This window comes from Athene cunicularia, unplaced genomic scaffold (assembly GCF_003259725.1).
Source record: "Athene cunicularia isolate RWA unplaced genomic scaffold, athCun1 SCF_1, whole genome shotgun sequence".
In the NCBI taxonomy this organism is placed as follows: Eukaryota; Metazoa; Chordata; class Aves; order Strigiformes; family Strigidae; genus Athene; species Athene cunicularia.
This window is the reverse complement of record NW_020799155.1, coordinates 1,640,021-1,653,282: the sequence shown is the minus strand read 5'-3', so window position 1 is coordinate 1,653,282 and position 13,262 is coordinate 1,640,021. Positions and strand designations below refer to the sequence as shown.

Sequence of the window (13,262 nt, the reverse complement as noted above, 5' to 3'; positions counted from 1 at the left end):
GAATCAAATATTTAAATTGGCCAAAGAGGGAAAAGATTCCGTTACTTCCTCAGTAGCCCTCACTGCACTGTCACATGAGAATATTTCTTTTAAATTAGATATGTTCTCAACTGTGTGTTTTATTGAAGAGATGTTTCCATCTAATAAAGTATCATTTTCAAGAAATTTTTCACAAAACTATTTCCATCCTTATGTTCATTTTCCTATATATATATATAAAAAAAAAAAAGATTCCCAAAAAGCACATGCATTTTCCAATCTCAAAGACAAATGTGCAGCTTTAGGAGTTAAGCAATATTTTGAATTAAGTTTAATGTTTACACCTGTAAGTGCATGCAGAAAAGCTGTTTCTGCATGGAATAATCCAAATTTATTTGCTTGATAATACAGATATGAATATATAATTTATATCTATAGATATACAGATATTAATTTTTCATTCAAGGCTTTCTTTGTGCACAATATAAAATCACCACTGTGAACAATGCTACCACTCTTCCTGCCACCCTACCTAGAAGTCCCCATATACCCAGGCTGTTTCTAAATCCTGTCAAATTTTCCCTCAGGACATTTGTAACATATAGTCCTTCTAGTGTATCCCACCTATGTAAGCTGTCACAAACTTGCTTCTTGGTTACCACATACTCTTTTTCTCTGATTCTAGAAAAATGTGACGTGTCCTAGCCACAATTGTCATCACTGATTTTGTTGGTTTTGTACACTATCACTTTGTCCATGTCATTCCTCTCATAGCATCACCTCTCCTTTCTTCATAGCATCAAGAATAAGCTATTTTCATTTTCAAGAATGTTTAATGTTCTCTAACCAACTACTCAACTGTTTCACCAGTAAAACGCCAGTTTTAACTGTCTTATGATTCAGCCTATGTCTCCCATTTCAATTTTCTACCTAAAATTTCTCACACATCACCTTGCATATCTAGAGAAGTCTCCCATAAACATCCACAAAGCTACCTGTTGGCATTCCTTAGAAGTCTTCCTTAAAAGACTGCTTTTACTCTGTTGTCCACAAAGAACAGGATGTGAAACTCCTGTTGTGCTTAACTTCTTGCCTATTGTGTCTTCCACTATTTCCCCAGCTACACTTTTGATTTCGGTTTTGAGTTTGTAGAAACTGCAATCTAAAGATAAGTATTATGTCTCTTGGATGCTCTGTTAATAAAAGCAGTAAAATAAAAAAATTAAAAATGTAGCTATCTTATTGTTGATGTCTACCTTGCTGTTTTAGCATTGCACAAATTTGGCAATTTAACACGAACGACAGATACCTTTCTCTTGGAAGAGAAAATTACTAGGTTGGTGAAACTTTGACTATTATTGTACTAATTAATTAGTTTCAAGGAATCTTTTCAGAGGTGTAGTATCAACACATCAGAACTTTACCATCAGCTTTCATGTTTGTACAAACATGTTACTAACATATTCCTTGTTATTAACTACCACTCCTCAACCCTGGAAAAAAGCCCTAAAAAGCTGAGAAAAATTATTTCTTTCTAGCTTATGACTTGTCTAGCATCTTCAACACTCCCTTTAAGATAGTAAGAGATTAAAATTTTCAAACTTGTGTTTGAAAAGGCCAAAGTACTGTATACGAACAAACTTCTACATCTGTGAAGTAGAAATCCATTTTAGATCTGTATTTAAAGGAAATTTGGTGTTGACTGTGTGAAATAAAGTCCTGCATATGGTCATATCTTCACTTGGACTTTTTCATTATTTTGCATTGCTTCATAGCTTGTGCTTATTTCTTTTAATACTTTTAAAAACACACAGCGAGTCAATGTGAGATGGTCCAGAGCAAATAACAAAAAAGATTTATTTTTAATCCTGAGAGATATCCTGTAGTAGCATACTTGGTTAGAAAATGAAACACAATTTTTTTTAAAATTTTTTTTTTTTACCTCTCTGCAAGTGTTTGCTGTTCATTGATTCCAACATTAAAGAGTACTGGATACATGCGAAGTAGCTTTCCTTCTTTAATCTCTTGTGGCAGCAACTCAAACATCTTTGCCGGAAGCTGGACCTCTATAATGTAATGTTCACTAGGAAAAATAAAAAGAAGAGTAAGGATGGGAATATTGATTGGTTTGCTTGAAATTATAACCTTTCTAAAATTATAGCGAACACGTAGACTTATAAATCAGTTTCCCCCTTTTCCCCTTCATTGTGTTGAACCATAATATGTGACAATTCAGCTCGCTTGTTCTAAGAAAATAACCAAGCTATATGGAAAAAGGCAGGTACGTATAATTATACACTTCTGATACTGACTTCTTTACTGAAGTGAAAATAAGACTAAAGACGAAAGCAGTAAAAAAGTCTTCTGCTACCAAAATATTAATGAGAACACCTTGACTCTTAAAATGCCTCTTGCTGAGTTACAAAAACAACTTCCTTTCAGAAGTCACAACTTGATCCTGTATCCACTCTAAATACAATATGAGCAAAAACCTTTCACAAAAACCCAAAGCAAAATTCCCATTTTCTTCAGCGGCTGGATTTTCTCCCTGGGGATAGAAAGCACCATCAATAACAAAACTGAGCCTATGAAGATAATAATTGAAGGCTCCTTATGCAAACATGAATCCTATTTTAGGACAAGGGAAATGATATACAGCAGTTCTGGTTTTACGTTTGTGTTTGGTCTGACTTTATGAAAAACGGAACTCTGGCTGACAGTCCCAATTCTGATCACATGGAAACTTCAAGTAGAATTTCATCTGTCTTTGAGGATTGATGCCTGACCCCACAACAGAAACAATGGCATGCTGTTAATTTTGTTTTTATTATTTTATTCTTTCTGTTATTAGAGCAATCAGTCTAATAAAAAAATAATAGACTAGAAGCGAATCCATTTCTCTCCAGGATTTGGCATTATAATCATGTAAAGAGGGACTGCTGACAACAAAGACAGAAATCTCTCCTGCAGAGCACATTTGGTATAACACCAAGAAGGAAGAGTATTACAGCAACAGGAGGGAAGGAAGATCTATATCCTACCTACAGAAAAGCAGGTCTAGGAAGTCATGCAACTTTTGCATGTAAACTTAAGATGGAAAACTGTTTGCATGTACTAAAATAATCTATCATGAAGTCTCCCAAACCTTTATTTTAACTAATTGTGTGCTTGCTAAAGAATTAAAATACATTCTGGGTTACCCACGTGTAGAATCTGGGGGAGAAAAGGCAGAAAACTTTAAAGAAAAAGGTCATTTTTTTCAGTAGCTCTGACATGCCTGGCAAGCTGGAGGGATGAGTGGCACTATCCCAGAGCAGGTGTTTTGGATAAACAGCTTCAGTTTAGAAGAACTAGTGATCATGTTTGAGCCTCTGTCCTGCCCATATATCTGAGAACAAAATAAAATGGATCCAGTACAGACTTGTGACTGAAATGTACATTCAGCTAGAGCAACAAGCATACGCTTTGGCATGGGATGGAACTAGTGTGTAATCTTTGAGTAAATGCCAGGCGCTCCCTACTGAGAGGGTTTATCAGTTTTGAATGGAGGATACCCATCCTGGAGGGGAAGAAAAAAAAAAAATTCTACTCCCCAGATAAGTCTATTTGGTTTGTGTTTTGTTTAATTAATCTACTCATGTAAAGAAAATAGAGAGCTAGCAAGGATGACAGTAAAGAACTCCACACAAATGATCTCTGCATAGCAGCATTCATTCTCAGCCTGCGTGTGAGCATTCCTAGCTGCTGAGAAGAAATGTTGGTTTGATTCAAAGAGCATACACTACTCAACCAAAACACCTCACTACATTTCACACCCCCAAATCAGTACAAACATTTCAGTGTGTGAAAGAACATGGAGAAAAGCTGACCTTTAGGCATGACATATTAACATCTGTACCATTTAAGAGCTTCCCCTTATCCATTTTTCTAAATTTTTTCTAAACATTTTTTTTGAAGTCTCACAGATAATCCTTGGCAACTTTTTTAAATCTTTCAAGAACTGCACAATGAAAGGACCCACTCGTGATCATGTAAGAAAAAGGTGATCCAAGCTGTGTCTAAAAAAATCCAGGAAAGGTATGGAGTCAAGTGGGGTGGGGAAAGAAAAATAATTTGAAGTACTGAAATCTGGAGGACTTGACATTAATTTACCAAAAATCTTACAGGTCCTATGCTTCTACTTAAACAAGAAACAGTAGTACAGCAGTAAATTTTATCAGCATGTGGTTTCTCTGTTTTATAGATATACTCAGTGCAGAGATATCACGTGATTTTGGCATGAAATGGATAAGGCGGCTACTACATTTTCCAATGAGAAGGAAAAATCAGTACATATTTTTTAACATTTAATGATGTCTCAGGAAAACAGGGTGGAGAAATCAAGCATGTTTAAGGGAGTAAATAATATATCATCATCTCTTTCAGAATAAATAGTATAAATTTAGGTATTATATATCCAAATATTATTTCAGTATTATATATTTAAATGATTATATATGATTTCACCAAAACAGGACTGCTTAAGAATATCCCTTTCTTTGACTTTGCCTTATTTTCTAATACTTGTTACGATCACGCATGAAGATACACAAGCACTTGCAGTCTTGTTAGAAGGCTTTTAAAATTTACCCCAATTCTGAAATTACACACTCTTAGTTCATTGCAATAAATACAAAGCAAGTCATTTACATGAACCTTTGCTTTGCAACAGAAAAAAAAAAAATGCACACATGGTCAGTTACTGCATCTCAGCTGGAGGGTGCTTTTACCCAGCTCTTCTTTCAGCTCCGTGACAACTTTTTAGGTTACTTCAATGTGGCTGGTCCATAAGTGGGTTGGTAACTGTGCTAGTCTCATTGCAGGCTTTGTTGAAAACATGGTATCAAACCCCATGATGTCTCAAAGTTCATGTGCACAATCAAATACATTCTATCAAAGAATTTTAGAAAAGTAAGTGTTAACAACTTCTGCCTATAATAAAAGAACCTGAATGCCTGAACAGAACTTCACTTCACCTGGATGGTGGGGGTCAGCCACCCGCATCAGCACGCTAGGGCACTGCTAGCCAATGCCACGCTCTTTGGATCGATTTGTTTGTGTGCATAGAATCTCAGCCTTTAGCACTTCCCTAGAAAAACAATTACAAGTGAATGCTCTGAGTGTCTGAAAGATAAGAGTTTGTAACTTAATTTTCTGTCTTGCATTTCCACAGTCTTTTAGCCTCATTTCATTGAGTGACACCATGTAACAACCAAAATGATCGAAAAATTGTGAGGTTTTTAAACATTAAATAGAAAATAACCAGATTTTCCACTGTCTTCTCTTTTCATGGTTGTCTTCCAGCGCTGTTTGATAGCAGCTGTCTCATCACAGCTCTAACAGGAATAGGGCTCCTCCACATAAACCTTTAAGATTTTTACTTTTTTTTTTTGTCTGACACCAATGCCATCCAGTGAATACCTGCCAGTAAGTACAGTACAGCAATCACGGGCAGTAACTCGTCTTCCTGAAGACTGACTACTCCATCAATCCAGGATACCTGAGACAGCTTAAAGCTCGAGTCTCTTTCAAGCCCAGGACCTCCTAGCGTGACAGTTCAGTGTACCGCAGTAATGGCAGCAAGCCAGTAAATGTAGCTGCTGGATTTTTCAAGATTTTTGACTGCTGTGATTTACAAAGATGTGTTTCTTCTGTTTTATCTACACACTATAATTATTCTTAATTATTCCCGATGTGTTGCCTAGCATACTCCAGCCTTCCTGTTATTTATTTTAATCCTTTCTCAGAAGGTCCATAGGATGCGAGTGAATCATCCAAAATAATTAAGTAAATCAGTAGTGAAAGCCCCCTTCAGAGGAAACATATCTTTTCTAAAAGTTGCTGCTTTTAGCTGAATTTAGAGTCATCTTAAAAATAATGATACTATTAAGGAAGTGATTTCTACAAAAGTAAAAACATTTGTAGCTTCTAGACTAGAATAATAATGAAGATGAAAAACCCATTTCTCCTATGTAACAATCTTGTTAACCCTCTTGTAGCCACAATTAATGAAGTATTGCAGTTTATGTCCTGATATTCAGCAGTGCTTATGTGAGATGCTGTCCTAGTTTTGGCTGGGATAGAGTTAATTTTCTTGCTAGTAGCTGTGTTTTGGATTTAGTAAGAGAATAATGTTGACAACACACTGATGTTTTCAGTTGTTGCTAAGTACTATTTATACTAAGTCAAGGAATTTTTAGCTTCTCATGCCCTGCCAGTGAGAAGGCTGGAGTGGCACAAGAAGCTGGGAGGGGACACAGCCAGGAGAGCTGACCCGAACTGGCCAAAGGGATATTCCGTATGATGTCATGTCCAGTATATAAACTGGGGGAAAAGCTGGTCGGGGGCCATGCTTGGGAACTGACTGGTCATTTGTCGGTGAGTGTTAAGCAATTGCGTTGTGCTTCACGATTGTATATTCTAATTATCCCATTATGCTTCACATTGTATATTCTAATTCTTTTATTATTATTACCACCATATTATTATTTTTACTATGATTTTCTTCCTTTTCTGTCCTATTAAACTGTTTTTATCTCAGCCCACAAGTTTTACTTTCATTCTCCCCCCGCCCCCCCGATTCTCTCCCCCATCCCACTGGTGGGGGGAGTGAGCAAGCGGCTGTGTGGCGCTTCAATGCCAGCTGGGGTTATACTGTGACAGATGCATAGTGTATTAGTGGTTTTATGCAAGGATTTCTGAGGTTGTGTATGTCCTGTGTGATCTTCAGCAACTAAGACAGGCTTCATTTCTCAAAAGCGACCACTAAGTTTTGGCATCCAAGTTTTTCAGTTTCTATCTTAAGACAAATCAAGGTCTAACTCTTAACAAATGTAATTTCATTTGTCACATTGAAATACAAGTGCTGGACGCATCAGAACCAAGGTTTCTTCAGTTAGAGGCCACTTTTGTAAATATTGACCTTGTCATTTTGATTCAGTGTGTGTATATATATATATATATATATATATATATATATATATATATGAAAAATGCAACAGAAACTCTGAACAACCCAGACACTGTTTTGATTAATTTGTATTAATAATTGAAACTTCTAGCTTTTCATGAGGAAAGTAACCCAGAGCCCAATATTACTACTAGCTTTACAAATCCCTACTACCTCATTACATCTGCATTCACCTCATGAAAAGTAAAACTACTGCACTCTCCATATAATAGAATTCAGCAAGGAGAAAACCATTATCTGGGTTTTCACGTGCTACAGATGCCATGGGCTTCAGGATACAAAGTTCTTACCGTCTTCCAGTTATAATAGGCAAAAAATCTTCTGATTTGGCTTCAATGACTTTAAACATTACTTTCTGCAAATCTGAAATTCCCACAGCCATGTCTTCCAGCATCCCTGCTTCTTCACCTATTTGGAAAGATTATAGATGTTATTAACAGAGTAGCCTGATCAGTCACTGAATAAGTTAAAGAAATACAGGGTTTATATTTTCCAGTCTGTGCATCTAAAAATCACTGCCCTAAATCCACATTAAAGTAACCTACATAAAAGCACACTGATTTTTAGGACTGCTGACAATTCTCTGTGGCCTAAATGATAACTGTAAGTACTAAGCACCTCTGAAAATCAGCCTGCTCTATATGTGCATAGAATAACCCCAGAAAAGCCATTTTTGTCTCTTCTGAAAGTGTTTTTAAAGACTGCCCTGCTGATGGAGGACAAAGGTTTTGAGAATAACAACGAGTATTGTGCAAAAGGGAGCCTGACAGCAATTTCCAAGTGAGGATCTGCAATTGCCTGTGCATTAAAGACCTGCACAAATGCTAAATTCCTCTACTTTGGTCAAAATCTCAATTTGGGGAAGGATTCCAATACATGTAGTTCAAAGCATTTTGAAACAGTCGGCCATTTCTCCCTCTAAGTGTCCTTTTTCAATACCTATCAAATGATGGCACCTGTAACAAAGTAGGAATTAAACAGTTTTCAAGCTATCTTCACATCCCCAGTACTGGAGTGATCAGGGCAGAGGCCAACAGAGTGAGTGACTTTAAATCTGCTGTTTGGGTTAGCATTATAAACCTGCTATTTTGGGTCAGACCAAATACCTATTCAACTGAGACAGATTTTATTAAAACCAAAAGTTCCACGTACTGAGGGAGAAGTCTCCTGTATTTAAGATAATGTAGTTCAGCACTCCGCACGCATTAATTAGCAACTAGGGTTCTCAGAGAAATTGAGAATGAGTAATTTTTGATATAGAATTGACAACACTATCAATTAGTTCAACTGTGCTATTGTATGGAAGTCAACTGTATACTAGGGATAATATTTGTTGATTCAATAAGCCAAATTACTGGAAGCAGAACAGAGGTTAAACTAAGAACCTCCTGGGTGAACTTCTGGTCTGGATACATAAGGAACTTTGTCCAAGAACGATACTTACTATAAGTACTAAGGAGTCCTTCATATTGCACAAGCAATCCAACAGTATGAAGCTGTTGTAAAAATCCTTGATCATGTAAACCTGTGTGCAATTTGATTATAAACCCACAGACCAATCCAGCGAGCTATCAAGACAATAAAAAAAAGTGAAATTAGCAGATGTACTGTTATAACACAGTTACAACGAGGCTTGCTATCACTATACACAACAGAAATAATATTTGGATATTTGAGAAAACGGCACAGATATTTCTGTTTATTGACTACACACATAATTCACATAATTTCATATTAATGTTATTGAGGCGGGTTTTTTTGGTGTAAAAACCAGTGAAATATTCCCTTATTTTACATTAGATAAGCTTCATTTGTTTTGTGGGGTTGTGTGTTATTTACACTGACATAAACGAGACCAGAACCTCAGTTGGCAGGCCATAAACACATAAGGCTGTGATTTATGCTGGATTGGAAAGCAGTTAGGCACCTAATGCAACTGAATCTCCTTGGCAGTTGCACCCGAACTCTTTAATTATGTTAGGAAAAACAAATAACTTAAGGGAGAAATTAGATGAATCATTTAGAGAAAAATCTGTCTGGAAAACATGATCTACGGGAGAAGATCAAAATAACTTCAGTTATTTACCAAGAGAAGACAAGTCTGAGAAGAGAAATACTGATACACTTCAAACAAAATACTTCTACAAACTGAAAACAAATAAGTTGTTCTTCATTTCCAAGGTGACCAGGAGAAAAAAAAACCCCAAACAAAAAAACAACAAAAAACCCCCAACAAACCACCTAGTTTAAATAGCAGCAAGGAATATTCAAAGGCTAGATTTGAGAACTTCACCTATGAGTGAGGATACTGGCATATAATTTAGGAAGACTAAAAATAGTTTTATGGATCCTTCTTTGTGCAAAAGGAAGATTAGGTAATGTTCTCCAGTCCGTCGTGGATCTACTTCTCTGACTCAGTGATATGGTTTCTATGGATTTCCAGTTAGTATTAATTTCTCTATTACATTATAAAATACTTCAGTGAATGTAACGAAAAATATATGAAAAAGTTGCGTTAATTGGAAAAAGAACAAAAAAGAAAATCACAAACACTGGCATGAATAGTACACTTAATTCTAGCAACAGTAGGAGATAAGTGACACGAGACAACCTACTGCTTGACTAAAGACGATGTCTCTTCTCAGGGTCAGCATCAAACATTGTGGCAAACCACAGGCAAGTTCCTGAAGCAGAACAAATGCCATCGACTGCTTCGCCCTGGTCACCACCTCTCCCATGCAGTCCTTCAGTGTAATCACCAGGGGATAAAGCTGTTCATACCAGTCACCTAGAACAAGACAGGTCATTCGTTCCAAATCAGAAAACTTGCAGTGAAAATTCTTTTCAGAATGGAGAAATGTAACAGGGGCTGTGTAGATCATCCTACACTTTAAAACGGCCCTGCAACTGTATCCTAACCACTGTGGTACAGCAAACACCACCAGAGAATATGCTTAGAGGTAGGACTCCAGCTTACCACCAAGACCATGGCTAAATCCGTGGCCTGAAACCAACTATATCCTGAAACAATGACTTTTTAATGGAGCAAATTTCTCCGTAAAACGTGCATTAAAGGCTCAGAGCATACGGGCATACTTGTGAAAAACCATTTAGTACAAGATGAATACAGTGCTGATGAAGATCTACTGTTCTTTCCAGCACTTGCTATCTAAACAAATTGAGTACTATCCAAAACAAAAGGGGGAAGAGCCTATATTTAAGAAAAAGTGGGTGCTGGAAGGCAAAACAGAAGAACAAATAGATTATCTGGAAGGATACTATCTGTTTAATGTATACTCTGGAAAAATACTAACCTTCAGGTCACATGTCTTTTTCTTTTTAGCTTCTCTCTATATTGTTCTCTTTAAATATTTAGACATATTGAACTCATTACTTTTTTAGCTACTTCGAGCAGAGAGATTTAGAACTATTTTGTAAGGTTTTGCTCTGTTAAAATATATGCTAGGAATATCAGAAAAAAAATAAGCTATTGAAATGCTTGAAAAATGGGACTCTTTAATACATTACAAATGGAACAAAGCAGTAACTAGGAAAATCAGAACATCTTACTCAAAGTTGTGCAATTACCCAAGATGTTCCTGAATTTTTCAGGATTTAATAAAATCAGACCTTCGTTGTAGTTGCATATGATTTTACCTACCCCTCTAAATTGAGCAAATAATAAAAAAAAAAAAAACAAACCAAACCACCCTCCTTCAGAATGTACATCTCGGTTTCATTGTTATAGTTTAAAATGAAAGAGAAATCCAACACTCCAGAAAAATCTATATAAAAATAGGGAGTGTAACTGACTTAATACAGTCCATGACTGACTCATATTTTCTGTAGATTAGTGTAATTAAGAATCAATGATAATTAAAATCTGTTCCATTTAAATTGTAATTATGTGGAAGATAACAGCACGTTGTTTCAGGTAACATTCTGAGTCAGGCCAATGAAAGACTCATTAGGACTGAAGAAGTTCTTTAAGCAGGAAGACATAGCTGCCTGTTGCAAAGTCAACTTGTCTATGCTCCAGAAAAATATGTAGATCAATAAAACTGTAGCCAAGAAGATTGGAGAGAACTTTGAAAGCCAGGAGAAACTGAAAAAAAAAAGTAAGGTGCAGGGAAGATGAAATAGAAATAAGGACAGAGGAGTCACAGAGAACTTGGGTTCCTTTGCAAATAATGTCTTTGTGGGCTGACAGTGCATGTTTTAACATAGTCATACATATTTAAATGTGAGTAATACAGACTGAAGAACCATTTCCTGGAAAACAGCAGTTATGAAGTTAGAGCCATCGTGAACAAAACATATCCCCAGTTTCACGCTCCAGCAAAAAGAGGTGATTTTATACATGCCATTGACTAAGAGAGTACTGATACACCACATGCCAAGGGTCTGGTGTACACATTTTAAAGAGACTGCTGAAAAAAATGGAGAGCTTGCAGAGGAGAGCTACCAAGATTTAGAGTTTAATCTCCTTAAGCCTATGAAAAAGGCTGAGCAGCAACTTGATTTCCCCTCTTCATGAGGAGAAAATAACAAGTACTAACAGGGATGTTTATTCTAGGGAATAAAAGGAAAAGCACAACCAAAAGCCGGAGGCTGCTGAGAGACAGTCAAATTTAGAAATAAGGTAGACAACAAGGTGTGACGTACTAGATGTCAGGCTAGACAGAGCAGACAATCTAAACTCTCAAGTCTCAAATCATAGTCATTTATTAATCAATAAATAAAGGCCAACAAAAGCAACTGCAGCAGAATAAGATCAAAAGATGTAATGCATACTGAACCAGTGAACAGGGCTGTATGTGATAAGGATAGAGTTTGTTATCTGCTTCTGACTTGAGCAAATAATGAAAAAAATCATACCTGGCCACTCTAAAGTAGACCTGAAGGCACAGCTAATAGACATCTGTTCCACTTGCATGGGAAAGCAGAGCTGAATACAGACACAGCCAAGGATCTTGCAAGTACACTGACAGCCAGGACAAGAGAGAAAAAGCTGAACTTCTAGAACTAGGCACACTTCATGAACCTGCTATTACAATTTCAAGTTATGTGGATAGGGCTGAAGAGCTTTACTCACACTCTTTTTCATAACAGAGGGGATCAACACAGTGGCCACAAGTCCTGTCACGCTTATATCTGTTTCTACCGAGCTGCCACTTAACCAATCTGCACTGTGCATTTCTGCTTCTCTAGGAACATAACTTTGTACTTGTCCTTACTGAACTGCATCCTAATATTTCAGTGCTCCATTTCATCAAGATCCATTCTAAGCCTGTTCCCATAGTGCTTAAAGCCTCTCCCAGCTTTAAGCATCTGCAAATTTTATAAGCATCATCCATATTTCATAAGCCAAGTCAGTAATGAAAATATTGAATAATACCGGACCCAGAACAAATATAAGTGGATTCTACTTCATGCAGCCTTCCAGGTTGGCAGTAAACAACTGATAACTACTTTCTATTATGATTTTCCAAATTATTTTGCAGATACCTTGTAGTAGTTTCAAGATCACTTTCTCACAAGGGTTTTTTGGAGGAGACGACATGTTTGGAATACTAACTTACTAACATAAATAATTTTTTTCAGTAATAGTTGCATTAAGAAGGAATTCAAATATTTGAAATTCTCAAGGCCATTTTTTCATTCGACATGCATGCTAAATATATTAAAAATAAATCCTACTGAGTATTTAATGTCCCAAAGAATACAGAGCTCTACTTACGCATGTATTTTTCTTTGCTGAAAACAAGAAAAATTTTGTTTGTAGGAAACCTTATCCTGATGACTGAGGAAGGCTAAACTATTTTACTACAGAATATAAATAGAATTGTACTTGCCAAAAGGAAAGAAGGTAAAACTATACACTCATGTGATTAAGTTATCCATAAGAATCCCCTACTTGCCCATGCTGAAAAATCTTGTTCACAATTAGTGAAGGATGCCCATTCCCCAGAAGGTGGAGCTAGTTAGCAAATCTAAGAGAAAGACTGCATTGTTTCTTGAAAACATAATATTTATGAATGGGCCAGTAGATTCTCATACTTATCTTTTTTTATTTTAAAGCGAGTTTAGTGTGCTCAGACCAAAATAAGAGGTTTATCAGAGACTGAAGTCTTGGAAAAGACAACTCTAGGAAAGAATCCCTATAGCTGCTCCATCTTTGGTCTATAAAAATCACCATATGTCATTTGTTATGCAGGATATCCTGTTGCAAATACTCCAGCACGACACGAATGTAAATCAGGGTCATTCATTA

The 13,262-nt window shown here is 36.4% G+C and overlaps 1 protein-coding gene across 4 annotated transcripts in view; it reads right to left on the bottom strand.

The window, feature by feature from the left end:
* The window catches only part of INPP4B (inositol polyphosphate-4-phosphatase type II B), a 332,198-nt gene that overhangs the window by 45,304 nt on the left and 273,632 nt on the right, over positions 1–13,262 (bottom strand). For all 4 annotated transcript variants that reach the window (XM_026866972.1, XM_026866970.1, XM_026866969.1 and 1 more), the window contains 4 exons: positions 9,604–9,776; positions 8,433–8,556; positions 7,279–7,396; positions 1,922–2,062 (listed from right to left, as the gene is read on the bottom strand). In XM_026866972.1, the coding sequence (XP_026722773.1) occupies positions 1,922–2,062; positions 7,279–7,396; positions 8,433–8,556; positions 9,604–9,776 (556 nt within the window). The remainder of the gene's footprint in view (positions 1–1,921; positions 2,063–7,278; positions 7,397–8,432; positions 8,557–9,603; positions 9,777–13,262) is intronic.